The 15,374-nt window shown below is 42.3% G+C and overlaps 1 protein-coding gene across 1 annotated transcript in view; it reads right to left on the reverse strand.

Moving 5' to 3' along the window:
• bchs (WD repeat and FYVE domain containing 3 bchs) overlaps nucleotides 1-15,374 on the reverse strand; it is a 52,751-nt gene that overhangs the window by 2,650 nt on the left and 34,727 nt on the right. The window contains exons 40-60 of the mRNA XM_080277314.1: nucleotides 15,013-15,186; nucleotides 14,424-14,603; nucleotides 14,026-14,247; nucleotides 13,404-13,575; nucleotides 13,043-13,230; nucleotides 12,300-12,553; nucleotides 11,664-11,762; nucleotides 10,755-10,893; nucleotides 10,198-10,377; nucleotides 9,722-9,886; nucleotides 8,845-8,998; nucleotides 8,364-8,598; nucleotides 7,774-8,000; nucleotides 7,248-7,371; nucleotides 6,378-6,501; nucleotides 5,833-6,060; nucleotides 5,455-5,646; nucleotides 4,510-4,615; nucleotides 3,028-3,159; nucleotides 2,523-2,689; nucleotides 147-309 (exon numbers count right to left, since the gene is read on the reverse strand). Of these exons, the coding sequence (XP_080133440.1) occupies nucleotides 147-309; nucleotides 2,523-2,689; nucleotides 3,028-3,159; nucleotides 4,510-4,615; nucleotides 5,455-5,646; nucleotides 5,833-6,060; nucleotides 6,378-6,501; nucleotides 7,248-7,371; nucleotides 7,774-8,000; nucleotides 8,364-8,598; nucleotides 8,845-8,998; nucleotides 9,722-9,886; nucleotides 10,198-10,377; nucleotides 10,755-10,893; nucleotides 11,664-11,762; nucleotides 12,300-12,553; nucleotides 13,043-13,230; nucleotides 13,404-13,575; nucleotides 14,026-14,247; nucleotides 14,424-14,603; nucleotides 15,013-15,186 (3,625 nt within the window). The remainder of the gene's footprint in view (nucleotides 1-146; nucleotides 310-2,522; nucleotides 2,690-3,027; nucleotides 3,160-4,509; nucleotides 4,616-5,454; nucleotides 5,647-5,832; nucleotides 6,061-6,377; nucleotides 6,502-7,247; nucleotides 7,372-7,773; nucleotides 8,001-8,363; nucleotides 8,599-8,844; nucleotides 8,999-9,721; nucleotides 9,887-10,197; nucleotides 10,378-10,754; nucleotides 10,894-11,663; nucleotides 11,763-12,299; nucleotides 12,554-13,042; nucleotides 13,231-13,403; nucleotides 13,576-14,025; nucleotides 14,248-14,423; nucleotides 14,604-15,012; nucleotides 15,187-15,374) is intronic.

Genomic DNA, 15,374 nt, shown 5'->3' on the forward strand with positions numbered 1-15,374 from the left:
TGTCCTGACATTTAATTAAGGCGATGAAGAACATCCTCTCTTGACCGAGTGACATTACGTGGGCAAGAAACCCTGACCACTCCTCAGATGGAAATCTTTTCAGGTTCCATCCAGTTAAAAGAACAAAAATGTTTCAGCTACAGTACCTTGTGGATAGTTACTGCTACGCCTGAGAACAATATCGTCATGCGCCTCCAGCGACGGAGAGTGTGTTGCCTCCATACTGCTGCTGCTGTTGGTGGACACAGACATGGCCACTTGCCGGTGCAGGGGACGCTTTTCCTTCCAATCCTTGCTTGGGCTCAGATCCTGGAATATGACAGCACTTTGTCAATACACTGGGCTGCTGCTTCAGTTTCCTTTCACCTTTGAGAAATGGGTGACTTCCACAACTTGTACTAAGTCATAGGTACACAAAATTTGATAAACCTTAGCAGTAGTACTAGTTGTTGCTGAAGCAGTCTGGCCGAACAGCCCTGCGTCCCTAAGGATGACCACAGCCAAGACTGGGCTTTCCCACAGAGCTCTCAAGGAGTGCTTGCTGCATTGCTGGTGCGGGCGACTGTGTGCAAAGCAGTCTTCCATAATATGCTTAACAGTATAGTATGCTGCATTGTATCCTGGACAGGCATCAGCAATGGAGTCATCCAGTCTCTTCTGATAACTCAAGAGGGCTGGATGATGCCCACATCTCAGCCTGGCCAGGTGGACACTGTCCTCACAAGGGAAGTAGGATTCAGAAGGGTGGATATCAGGAGGCCGTGCATGCAGCTGTGTGTTGTCTGGGTGACTGAATGGAGTGGCGAGTGATTCGAGCATGGATACGCTTCTGGAAGCTGGTTTGAGGAGGGCAAAGGGGGAGAGATGACAATATTTGTGTATGATATCGTGTGCTGGGTGTTGGTTTGATGTTCCCTGGTGTGTGTGTGGATGTGCTGCCATGTCTACTCAGTTTTTTTTATTGAGGCAAAGATGCACTTGACTGGTTGGTGATGACTGGCTGAATGCAACATGTCTGAATAACATTTACTAACCCTAATTCCCCCCTGAGTTATGTGTTGGCAATTAATAATGTTAACGAGTAAAGAGATTATGAAGTAATGTTGCATTCAGCCAATCATCTCCGACCTGTCAAGTGCATCTTCACCTCGATAAAAAAAAAACTGAGTGTCGTGTAGTGGATGGTGTGGGTTTGTGGACGCTGCAGCAAGAATTTATGTGCCTCTCATGTCTAGATGATCCTTGACTTTGAGGACTTTGGTTTCTTGGTGTAGGTGGTCTGTGGGTGTAGTACCTGTGCAGCCTGTGATTATTTTTTGGGCCTTGTTCTGTATGGTCTGTAGGGTGCTGTAGTGTATTTTAGTGAGGTTAGAGGCCCAAGCAGGGCTTGAATAATTCATCACTGAACATATATATTGTTTGTGTACTGTGGTGGTGGTTTCTTTGTTGTGTCCGAATGTTGTATGGCCAAGTTACCTTAGGGCACTGAGCCTTGGTGCTAATTTAATTTAAATGGTTGTGATGTGTTGTTTAAATGACAATGATGTATTGTATGTTACACCAAGGATGTGTGTGTGTGTGGGGGGGGGGGGTTGTTTATGGTAAGATGTGGAATGTGACTAAGTTCTGCTGTCCAATTTGTGAGAAGGGTCACTGTAGATTTGGCTGGCGTTATATTAAGGTCTGTTTGTGGTGAACCATTTGTGTAGTGTGTTGAGGTAAGGTTGGAGGATGTGTGCAGCTGTGTTTTAATTCTTGTGTGTACATGAAAGTGTTATGTCATCTACACTGGAAGCTATGTGTATTTGTGGTGTGTGGGGTGTGGGTATGTCACGTATGTATAGGTTAAGGAATGTAGGGGACAAAACAGATCCTTGAAGGATGCCATTTGTGAAGTTTTTGATGCTCAATGACTGACCAGCAAATGTTACATGTGCACATCTGCCTGCTAAGTAGTTTGCCAGCCAACTTTTTGTGTTATTGTGCATGTTTGTGTTGAAAGAATGAAGGAATGAATGTTTGTGAGGTTATGGCAGGGGATGGGACCACTGGCCTTAGTTATCAGATGTTATTAGTAAAATTAACCCCTTCCAGTATAAGTACACTAAGCCATCAACTATGGTGAAAGGAGTCATGGGTCTTCATAAGTTTGGAAAATGCATGCTATAGTCAAATTACACCTCCAATCTGATTACACTTGGCCATCAATGGAGCTGCACGGTGTTATGTATACTCCTCAGACTAAACTAACATGCTAAGACAGAGGTACAAATGAGCCACCCTGACCCCTTGGATCCAGGTGAGGTCTTTCTTATTTTATTCTCGCTGTTGCCAGACAAACTTGTCTGGCATAAGAGTCTCTCGTATTGTTAAGGGGTTATTACAGCCGTGTCAAATCTATCCAGTTTGAAATGTCTACCCTAACTGGATAACACTGCCCAGAGTTGGTGAGAAAAATGAAATAATGTCCCCCGACTGCAAGGGTTAACTGACAAGAATACAAGCCAAGGAATATGCCTCACCCCAGCCTTGGAGAGTGGTGTCATACTCTTGCTGGATGGAACCACAGTGTAGGAGTCCAAGTCCACTGTGCCTGTGTCACCCTCCTCACCAGCCTTCCCTCCCTCCTCCACATCACTCTCACCCTCTTCTGATAAGCTGCTTTCACTTACACTCTTCTTCAAGAGTGCTGCTGTCAGAAAGTTATTAGAGTCATGAGATATTCTGCAAAACACAGTATATCAAAAAAATGTTTCTAACAACCAACTCTTTCACAAGGTAATAATAAAATTTTATCTGTGGTGTTTTAAGAAAATTAATTATAATTAACACATCTTACTATGCAAGCAAAGTACAAATTTTAACGCTACTGGATTAAATACAGCCAGAGAAAGAAAAGAAAAAGCCTTGCAGTCAAAACCTGCAGCAGAATCACTAAAAAAAAAAAAAAAAAAAAAAGTTTTACACTCAAATGGTAATAAACCATCCACATTCCTATTCTGATCAAATAAGAGAGTGCTGGGTTACCCGGTGGGAAATCCTCAACGGTGGAGAGGCGCCTGACAACATCGCTTGCGCGTGCTGACTGTCCTGGTGGCAGAGGCTGTGTGGGGGACTGGCTGCCGGGGGACTTCCCACCTTTGGCCTCACTGCTGTCACCTGACACACAGTTGCCAATGCTACACCTTACACTACATTTCACTATTATACACTAACAAAATGAACTACACAATGTTATTAATCCCTTCAATACACTGATGCACTGGTTCATTAATTCTACCTGCCTAAGTACAGTAAGATCTCTGTTAACTAAAAATGTGTATGTGCAGATGCTTCAGTTTGAGTAGCCATTAAATTTCTAACTACCAAATCTTCCCTGAACAGTTTCGTGAAATTTTGCTTACAGACAAATGAACACTTGAGCCAAAATCAAACATTTCAGTCTGATCTTATGCACTTCATTTTTTCATCCTACACATTACAACACTATATAAATGTGCAGTATACAGTATATACAGTGTCAGATGCAATGAACTTACTTACCACTACTGAGCTCTGGGGAGGCATCTTGTACTGAAGGGGTTAATAAACACAATTTATAAAGGTACAGTGCCTCTGACGCTGCTTATGACAACGAAGAAATGTCAAGCTAACAGTATGAATAAAAGCAAGTTATGGAATCATAACCTGGAGTATACATCACTATACTACATTAATACCATCATACAGTGAGCTTCAAAACTAGCTTTTCTTTTTTAGTCCATTAGGCAACCCTGTATCTCTATGATGCTGTATGATACCAAGTTATTTCTTAATTATTCTGGCAACCTACTGATGACTTTAATCAACTTATTCAAGACTCTAAATTAAACCCAGGAAACTTCTCATGCTGATGGGGTTAATACTGTATAGGGCCACTTTTCCCCCCAACCGACAAACAATTACACTAGATTTAAAAAAGATTTCATACTAACAAACTCGGTTCTTGTCTGAAAAATAGACAGTATAGTAACGGTAACAGACACTCCCATATTATCCCAAATGAGGTTTAGGGGCCTCAGGCTAGGCTACATTGTCCAGAACATTTAAAGATGGATGACTGACCTAATTCCCCGGGTGGCATTATGTTTACTGAAAAATGTACTAACAGCACCACTCTAACTGCTGCCCTATTCTACCCACTAGATCATCAGGCACCAATTAACTAATGGACCAACTGGGGTATTATAACCACTACACTACCTAGAGCTAATTGTAAAATATATCTGTATTCTTCTGACTCTAATCTGCCCTTAAACTACCATCTCTCCATCTTCAATGCTCAGCCATAAAAATACACTAGCACTAGAATATGATGCTGTTTATGAAGAAGTGCTATGAAGAGGATATCAAGCCACAGCACTGTCTTACTCTGTCACCAAGCTATGGGAAACAAGCCACAAAGAGATGCAAAACTGACCCATCAAGGTGAATGAACTGTAGCAAAAATCATTAACTACTGGTGCTTACTTTGTGCTGGGTCTTTCGTTGTGCGGTGTGTCTGGTCGCTGTCAGGGCTGCTTGCGTTGTCACCGGAGTCATCTGCCGGAACCTGAACATACTCAATACCCCACATCTGTCACATGGAGAAGGGGGTGGAGGGGAAGCCAATGTTATTATTACTGGTGCTTTTGAGAAACAAAAGGCCAGATTATTATTATTATTATTATTATTACTATTATTATTATTATCCTTATCATCTTCATCATAATCACTGCCCTAATCATCATCATCATCATCATCATCATCATCACCACCACCACCACCACCAACACCATCACCACCACCATCCTCACAATCAAAAATATCAGGTTTATATGAAATGAGCTATCTATGGAGACAAAAATTTGAGGAGGAAAGTCCTAAGTCACCTAATACGATAACCATTTCTACTTCTCAATTTCTTATACTGGCTTAATATGTTTCTCTACCCATGGATAATTCTGTGATGTGATGTGTTGGGGAAAAAAACTGAAGTACATGCTCTGAGTGTAAAGCAGATCCCATTCATACATGGCTGAAAATGTGACACAAAGATCAGAACGTATTCAGGGATGAATCACAAACAATCTTACAATCAATTCTGTTGTAACTCAAGATTTATTTCTGCATGAAGAACAAGACATGTGGAAAGCCACAGCATTCTCCTTCCCTCATCCTTATTATCAAAACAAATCATAATACAAACAAGAGACATGGAGAGCTACAGCATTCTCCTTCCCTTGTCCTTATTATGAAAACAAATCATAATAAAAACAAGAGGCACGAAAAGCTCCAGCACTCTTCTTTTCTTGCCGTTCTTGCAAAAACAAATCACAGATATGAGAGGGAACTGCTCATAAGTTTGTAAATCCTGATCCAGCTCAGGAAAGACCCAGTGTAGTAAGAAGATCCATGTCATTCCCCAAAACTTACCCTGACAACGCCATCAGAAGATCCCGTCATGATAACATTGCCAGGGTCCCACTCGTACATAGTTGAGAATGATACACACAGGATCTGCTGCAGGGGTGAGTGAGCACCGAGGGCTGTGTTCACGGCTGCCACCGCCACACCATTGATGCTCCAAACGTGCAGCCACGTCCCAGCACACGTTGCTATGTCGCCCTAACAACACAAGGAAAAAGCCACTACATCAGCTATTTCATATTACAATGTTTTAGCACAATATTAACAGTCATATTAGTATATGTACAGTATATAGCCTACTTGCAGTGTTATTTTGCTTATGACAGGAATTGTATCAACCAACACTACTACAGTAAACATGACACACATGAACAATGAACATACTGTCTGTTCGTTGATAGCAAGTGCTGCTACAGGCGCCTGGTGTGGGATTAGTTGTCGGACGTATGCAAGGCGGGCCAGGTCCCATATGATGGCAGAGCGGTCCCGTGACCCGGACACCAAGAGACCATAGCCACTGCTGGCCGCCAGGCAGGTGATGGCATCACTATGCCCATATAGGCACTTCTTTAACACCAACTGACGCTTGATGATCTCATATACGTTGACCACCTGCAAGGACAACTTCATCACACTCATACTCATTACAAACTAGAGTATGTTCCCATCATATGTTGCCTGTTTTTATCCTTTTTTGCACTTTATTCCACAGTGAACAATAATCTATTACCCAAATATGATTAAATGATATTTTCTATGAAAGCACATTACAATTATAGGTAATGTTTAAACTGTGGTCACATCATAAACCTGCATACATACACACACATGGAAGCTCACTCACACTCACACATTCACATACACACACACTGTACTGTAAGGAAACAAAAAAATACTGTGCTTACTGTATCACTGAAGACAGGCCTTACCGTTGATGTGCCTGCAGTGATGATGGTTTTGTTGTTGGGACAGACAGCAGCCAAGATTTCTCCATTCTGCGGTGTCTCACTCACCAGTGTCGCTCTCTCACTCTCGTACCCTCCTACTCGCAAGCTGAAGGGGAGTACAAAATATTATGTATTAACTTGACTCAGATTTTCATCCTTTTGTGTGTTATTTCATGTAACTTACTGGCTGAAAATGACAATGCTGCTGTTCTATAGCCTCTCCAAAGCAGTTCTTCATACTAACACTACAAGCTAGTATTAATCTATTGCTAAACAAAAACAACTATCTATGGTAGTACCAAGACATCATCATCATACTAAATGGATTAAGAGGTTATTAAAACTCCAGCTTATTATGTGCCAGTGTTCTCATATAACCAGTGTTTTATCAAGGTTGGGTGCTGGAGAGTGATACCTTCATGTGGTGGCACCAACACTGCTGGGTGTCTCCAGTGCCCAGTTATAAAATGTCCCTCAACTCCCTCCCTATCCCCCCCAAGAGGATGGTGGACTGCCTGAGAAGGGCAACTTCACTCTGCAGTCCACTAAGTTTATTTCTGATGAACTTGAGGTTATGACTACTACTACTACTCCATCCAGCTCACTGAAGGTCACAACACAGGCAATCCTCTGCATATTTCTGGGATGTGTTAAAAATATCAGTTTTCTTTGGAACATTTGATGCATTAAAGTAAGGGAACCGGCAAAATCAGTTTTACAGGTGGCAATGTTACACTAAGTTGGCACATTTATATACTTTACTGCACGGACAATTACCTGCCTGCAGCTGATGCGGGGAAAAAAAAAAGTGACATGCTAAGGACTTACTACACCAAGCCCTGAATCCCTCACCTTTGGTCCGCAAAGCCCCAAGCCAGGTAACGCTGATACGATGGTGGCATGAGAGTTTTGTTCTGTTCTACAGCCAGAATCATCTTATCCTGGGCAATTATCTGGCCCACTCCACTCTTCACCTCTGAAGGCCAAAATACATAAACATAAATTGGAGATGTCAGAAATTGCCTGCATTCTGAGCTCATGAACTACTTTAATGAAATATGGCTTGATAATTTCAGAGTTAAGATGTATAGTTACGTCAAAACCACCCAAAGTCAGTCTGAAAATTTAAAAGCACGACACAAACTAGTCTTGTATGTGACGTAAATTATACTGGCTGGAGTATGAACACTATTACCAACAAGAATGTATATGATTAATTATTCATACAACAAAGTACTCAAACACTCCAGACAGCAAGCAATGACAGTCTGAAGCTGGACCAAAATAATCTTGGTGCTGTATCTAATAAAAGATTCATAAAATAAGCACTCAAACACATATTCTGAGAGATGAAACAACCCTCATTTCCTGTACTCACCCTTGACGGCATGCATGGAAGGTCTGAGATTGTCGAGGTTGTGATAGAAGACCTTCTCAATGGGAGTGACAGCCGGGGCTTGAGAGAGCGGCCCGGCATCGATGATGGAGGTGCGCTGGCCAGACAACTTCTTGCACGGGTGTGGCTTGCGGAAAAGTTGCTTGGGGATTTGACCAAAGTTGTTGATGAACCCAATTGTGGCATTTTTCTTCAGGGGATCATCGATGCTATGGAAGGTGGATTACCGTACATCATAATCAGCCTTTATTGTATGTACATAGTAAAAACTATATATATGTTTATAATACAGATATCAGAACTTTCTTCTTATTTAAAACCATTTAAAATTCTTATCCCATAGGTGACCCCATCCTTGCACACCTCCACAGCCATTGAAGTCCAACTGTTACAGATTTTTTATGAAGGGAGGACACCCGTAGTCTAGTGTAGGGAACTTTTTTTTTTCTGTATTTAATTTGGTTTTCCTTCCTCCATCCATCTTCTGCAATAATAATAATAATAACAATAATAATAATAATAATAATAATAATAATAATAATAATAACAACAACTTTACACCAGGTCCTTACTTGTAGATATCAACATTGCCCTCATAAAAGAGATGGTGGAAGACATTGACAGCCTCCACTGCTGGCTGCCCTAACTGCTTGTAGCCAAAGATGAGGTCAATCCACTCATGCAGATGGGCGGACACGTAGTCGCACTCCAGGGCCACGCGATGAAGTCGGATAAACTCCCGGGCATCGCCTTTCGCCCACGGAGGCAGAATCACGTCATCCAGCTGCTTCCCACTCTGCTTACACCCTGGAGGTGAACAAAGTGGTGCAGTATTACGTTTTCATCCACCAATATCACTCTGACCTTTTCCCACCTATGACTGACTCTCACTTGAATAAAAGTACAGTATGGCACTAGCTGGAACACAATATCAGGCCTGTGACAAACCATGAGGGGGTTAATTGTACCAGCAATAACACAGCACCTAAGACTCACTCTTGCCGTATCAATATCACGGGTAATCACGGCAAAACAAAAACTATGGTATCTTACCTAAGTCAAACTTGTTAGAGTTGACAAGAAACTCTGGCAGGTAAAAGAACTCTGGTATGAGTTCCTTGACATCAGCCATGTTGTTGCGTGAGGCTGAGTGCCATGCCTCCTTCATGCTGTGGAACATTCGGTCGGCCAGGTCAAAGTGGCCACCCTGCGAAAATACAGAAATGAACATGTTATACACTGCAAAGTTCTGATTTTCTCTACCATTCCTTACCAACAATTTTCCTTCATTTTCCCCATGTGGCATAGCATCATTCAGAGACACTGAAGTGGTTAATTCACACTCCCCTTATTCAAACCAGCTCAACTTAGCCCTTCCACCAAGACAGCCCCACCAAACCTTGATAAAATACCCTGACAGCAACAGGAGTGAGATATAAAAATTTATGTCAGCAACTGAAGGGATAAATGATGTTTATATTTAATCCCCTTAATGCAGACAGTATCCCCTAAAGGTTAATAAAGCTGCCTAGCAGCAGCAAAAATGAAGGTTGGTTCTGATCCCTACATGATGATACTTTTCAGCTGATCAACCCTTTCACCCTAGGGATGTTTTTCATATTACAAGTATACTCTGGCTAATGCCAAACAAGTTTATTCAGCATTGGAAAGATATCCTTAGGTTGAAGTAGCAGAAATCATCAGGGGAAAAAAAAAAAAAAAAAAAAAAAAAAAAAAAAATGTCTTCATAATTATCCATCCATCCATCATCCAATTCTACGTTGCCCCATGAGAAGCGTAGAAGCCCAGGGCTAGGCAATTCGGTCCTGACATATAAGATCAGAGTGAAGCATAATTAAATGCTCAATAAAAAATGGTGTAAACAGACAAAAGGTGAAGATGACACTGTGTCACACATAAATCTACTGACCTGGAGCCTGAGGAAGTGCTGTGTGAATGGCTCCATGCGGACAAGGTACGAGGACACAATCATGGCCGAGGAGTAGTGTGTGCCGTAGTGGTAGGGGGGAGTCTCGCCGGAGGGATCATCCCACTCACGGTAACGCTTAGCAAACTGTTCAAGGCGGTCAGGAGTCTGCAACACGAAAAATACACAGACACATGTATAAAAGAGGTAAACAAATCAATGATATATCTCAATACATACAGTAATAGTCGGCACCCTGCTTCGCCCACTTGGGATTTTTCTGTCCACAGATTATTCTATCTGACATTATGAAACTGGGATGCAAGTGATGGATATGCCCTTAATATGACGCCAGTGCACTGAAATAAGAGGGAAACTTTTTAGTGTGACTGCACAAAGGCGACAACAAACCAAGCCAAAGGTAAATCTAAATGAAGAAGACTTTCCTTAAAATACAAGGATATATTTGCCGAGTGTACCTGTGCTCCCATGGGTTTGGAGAGGTCTCTGAATGTGATGGATGTGGTGAGGTCAAGCTCCTCTGAGTCATAGTCAGCCAGGACCCATGGGAAGATGGGGTACTGCATCAAGTCATTGTACGAGCGTCCCGCCAGAGTGTTTAGGTGCATCAAGTACTGGAAGTTGCTGATCTCTCCACGCTGGGGATGGTGAGAAACATAAGTAAATCAACATCATCAAACTCTATTTATCATGCTTAACCTCTTCACCCTGAGGATATAATTTTCATAAAATTCCTGTTACCATCAAACAATTAAACTTAGAAGAGACAGTATGGCAAAAAGGTCAGATGCAAACTCTCTTAACTTCTTTTGTTACAGATTCTTCTTCATGTTGAACAGAACTGTCACACTAACAAGATATGAAATATTAATGTCTCACTGGGCCTAGCCTTGGGCTGCTATGCTCCTCATGGGACAACACAGGATTAGATGATGAATGAATGAATCAATAAAATAATCACAATACACTAATACTACACTGATGAAACTCAAGGCACATGCCATGTAGTACTGACCACCCATCTGTGAGTGACTGAGGTCTCGCCAATGATGGATGAGAAGAGTCCGCCCGGCTGCTCTACGCTGGCTGACCTGCGCTGACCCTCCACGGACTGCTGTGCATTGTCCGACAGCCCTGTACACACCATCAGTAACCTGGTGCACAATAAATCCCCATGTCAGTAGCATACTGGGGCTGGAGAGGGATGGCTGCATGTAACCATCACTGCACATTATACAGCCGTCCCTCAACTCCCTCCCTAATCCCATAAATGAGGACGAACCGCAGAAGAAGAGCAACTTTAGCCTGCAGTCCACTGGGTTTACACTTCAGATGAACCTGGGGCTACAACTACTACTGTTATCACATTACCCTCTTCAATCTGATAATATTTTTCAGTTGAGCTACTTTTATTAAGATTTTACTGAACTTTGGAGGGATTTTGACTAAAGAGGCAACATGTGGTCCTCAGCCCCATGACAAGAAGAGATATCCCCCCAAATTAAACTGTCCAGAGCGAACAAGAACAAACTATCACAAAATGTCAGTGTTGAAGACATTAACAGTACAATTAAACAACATCCAGAACAACATCTAGACCAAGGAAGAGTACAGTATCTTGCTGCATGTATTTACATTAGACACTACAGAAAATGTGTGTAAAAATCGTACTGTATATTGATTGAAAACCCACCCCAATGTCCCTGTTTTTTTGTGCCATATCTCCACCACAACCAACAAGACACTGAGAAATAACTGGCTACATAAGTGAATGACTGGACAAGAGAGCAAGATCATAACAGCAACAGACTACTTACAAGATATACAGTATTTACAGGATGCTTTACCTTACAAGCAATTCTACCTCTGAAGTGACTATACTGTACACTGAAGTAAATTAATATGGTAGCACCATCCTACTTACCTTTGATATGTTTTATTGCGGAGTTTTCTAGGTAAGGCAAGTAAATAATTTCTGCCATCAGAAGAAAAAATCTCCAGGGCAATTGGCTGTAACAAGTATCTGGGGGCAAAAAAAAAAAAAAAAAAAAAAAGGCAAATTATATCACTTATCAATGATTATCTGCAAGGGAAAAAAACACCAGTTAAATCATGTTCAGGTGAGGACATACTAATGGTCCAATTCACTATGATAAACAGACAATGAGCAAAGACTTGAAACCCAGTACTGTGATGTTTGGAGTCCAACAAATTTCTCAAAACACTGTGTAAGTGTTCTATAACTGATTGGCTAAAAAGTGAATCTATAGCAGTGTTCGAAATCGTACATAACAGAGACAATTACATATTATTCAAACAAGTTTTTACTCCAAAAATCTTTTGACATGACAGGCAACAGTGTGGATATTTATGACAAATGTAACTATTGTTTCCTGTTATCCAATTACCAGTCATTTCTAAATGCCTACATACTGCCAACCCAACAAGGCAAACTTATGCTAACCTAATCAAATATACTCTAACCTATCCCAACATAACTTCACCTGGCCTAATCTGCCCAAATAAACCCAGCCAACCTAACCAGTCTATCATAACTAACCTCCTCTGGTGAACTTCTCTAATTTCATCGTAGTGGAACTTTGAACACGAGTGCTCCTCCTGGCTGGTCCTGGGCGACGTTGATGGGACTATGGGCTCGTGTGATCCCTCCGGCAATGATGCGATATCACGTATCTCGCGGCTCTTGAGCAGTGTGAACCCATCAACGATGTAGAAGTGCTCACGGCCAAACAGCAGCAGCCCCTCGATGGTGTCCAAGCCCTGGATCCTTGCACATCGGAACATGTGGCTGATCTAAAACAAAAGGATTGTATTCTTAGAGACTGCTGATATTTTGTAATGCATTTTTTTATTGATTAATTCTACACATTACACCTCAAAAACCACTAGACAGTAAATGACTGGCTACCACTGACCCTGGGAGGTACTGGCATGAAAGTGAAATGTGGCTACACACTTGCAAATTACCAACACAATCATCGCACTTAAGCAGGAAACATTCAGCCACAATTACAGTCACTTGGTGATAATTCTTTGGAGTGTCTCTACATAGAGTCAAGTCCAAGCTGAGACTTTTCACAATGACATATCTTATTACACATCTCAAATTTCATTTTTCTGAACAGCTTCCAGCAACTGTTGTGATGTAATTAGTTGGTTTTGGCACTTGATTTAGCTTCCAGTCTACAGAAAACATCAGATGTACCATGGCCAAACCCATTATATAGATTTTATAAATGGAATTATGGTGTCATTTTGTCCCTGACTGTACTTGAACCTGACCTTCTCGCCATAATCAAGGAGCCTCAGCAGTGTCTGGTTGTCTGGGTTCTGCGAGTCGTCTGTGGGAGCGTTGACATCCTGCCCCACCACCTCCCCGACGTCCAAACCGTCTGTGTCGTCGTCAATGTCACCCGCACGATTATTGGCGCTGCCTCCCTTCACAATGGCTCCCTGGAGACCCTGCATGTCTGGGGTGAAAGGATTTTTCATCATCATCATCATCATCATCATCACCATCATCATCATCATCATCATCATGCTGACCTTTCCCACACTAGGGTGGTGTGAGGAAGGGCCCAGAGAGCCATAATGACCTAGACAGAATGAGATACTAATTAAAGGAAAAGGCCAAGACCCTTACCAATATCACCAACTTCTCTGCCGGCAAAACTATCTGCCTCAAGGTTTGCAGTTTCCTCTTCAATCACCGGCTCCTTCTCTCGTACCTCTGTGTCTGATAGTCCTTCTGGTCGCCAACGTTCTGCATGCTCTTTGCTGTCAAAACTTGTGGCTACTTTGTACTTCAGTTGTCTCTGCAAAATTGCAATCTTCCTTAATTGTCATCTCATCATTTTATGGTAACATCATCATCACCAACTGTTTTCCTCATCATTTTGGGGTATCATCATCATCATCTAAAAAATATGAAGTGGGAGGGTTCTAGAAGTAGGAAAGGAAAAGAAAAAATATGGAAGAAATGAATAACGAGACTGACAAAAGAAAAAAAAGAGTACAGTGTACGTGAGTGAAGTGGAAGGATAATGAGGGAGAGGCTAGCTGCGGAAGAGGTGGAAGAAAGAAGTGGAAAGACAGTGAACAAGACTGGTGTGGGATAAAAAATGGGCCACCTGCTGACAATGAACAGGGCAATGTGGTGGTTTGTGTGTAATCTCCATTTGAAGATTAAGGTGTCTGGTTAGAAATACACAGACAGAAAGATACACACACAGTGATAGAGAGACAGACAGATAGATTCAACTTACATTTTCTGAATTTTCTGCCTGTTGCTTGTAGGGGTAGTCCTTGTAGAAGTGTCTATTTTGAACCATCTTCTTCCTCATGCGGCAGGGGCCCTCAGTGGCATCCAGAATCCACTTATCCAGGTGGGAGCCCTTCAGCGGACCCCACAGGCCTCGCTCCCGGGTCAGCTCTCGTTCGCACCTCTGCCAGGACTCCCACACGTAGCTCGTCATGTGCTTCTGTTTCTGTGGTGTCAAGGAGGGAGCTTGTTGCCTAGTACAGTACAAACTTTCAAATCTGAAAACCTAGCTTCTAGAAACTTCCATTTTTCAAAACACTTTTCATGCACCTGTGGGGTGCTGATGTCATCTGTCCACAATGTTGATTTAATCCAAATACGTTAAATAATTCTGCAACCAACCTGAAGATACTGTCGGTACTGGAGATCAACCAGGTCGCCAATAATGGAGATATGGGTGAAGGTGGCCATCTGCAGATCAGGCATGGACATGTTCACTTTGCGGGTCACGATGCTGTCCTCTCGCCGGCCCTTTGTGCGAGAGGCCAGCCGGGTCAGTCCACCCGTCACTTTCTGAAGCTTCTGTGGGTTGCAAAGAGACCGTATGTACCAATGAGTCTGTATTTATAAAGCTTCTGTGGACTTCAGAAGGTACCAGTATATGTAGCTTCTGTGGGTTTCGAAGATAAAGTATGTACCAGTAAGCTTCTACTTATAAAGCTTCCATAAGATAAGACTCAACTGGTTCATGATCATGACTATTTTATCCAGTAAGGATCCATCTGGAGAATGAATTTATGAATGATAGCATCTGGCAAGGGAGAGACACCTGGTACTGAGGGGATCTGAGAGAAGATCTGGTACTGAAGAGGTCTGAGATAGAGAGGCACAGACACAGAGATAGCTGGTAAAGAAGGGGCCTGAGACAGAGAGACCCCAGTAGTAAAGGAGTTTAGGAGGGAACATGAGAGAGCAGCAGAGAAACACTTACATTGGTAACGCTCTGTATTTGTGTTGGAATCTCCCAGGGGATGCGGTAGGACTGTTTCTTCTCCCCCTCCAGGAACGCCAGCCACAGACGGTGCGATGCCTCGTTTATCTGGTCTCTCACACTAGACAGTTCAGGCGCCTTTCCACTCCCAGCAACCAATGAAACCTTGTACACCTGAAGCAACAACAAAACTTCCAATGATTTTCAATTAAGAATGGGTGTAACTCTCATCATATGCTTCTCCATATACAGTATGCTTCACCCATCTCCCTCTATCCTTTGCCAATTCTTTTGTTTCCTCAATTTCCACATCCAGCATTCCCACACATTAAAGTACAGTACTGTTGTTCAGGACTCTCAGA

Source organism: Coenobita brevimanus, chromosome 69 (assembly GCF_032717465.1).
Source record: "Coenobita brevimanus isolate Jiangsu-jjx chromosome 69, ASM3271746v2, whole genome shotgun sequence".
NCBI lineage: Eukaryota > Metazoa > Arthropoda > Malacostraca > Decapoda > Coenobitidae > Coenobita > Coenobita brevimanus.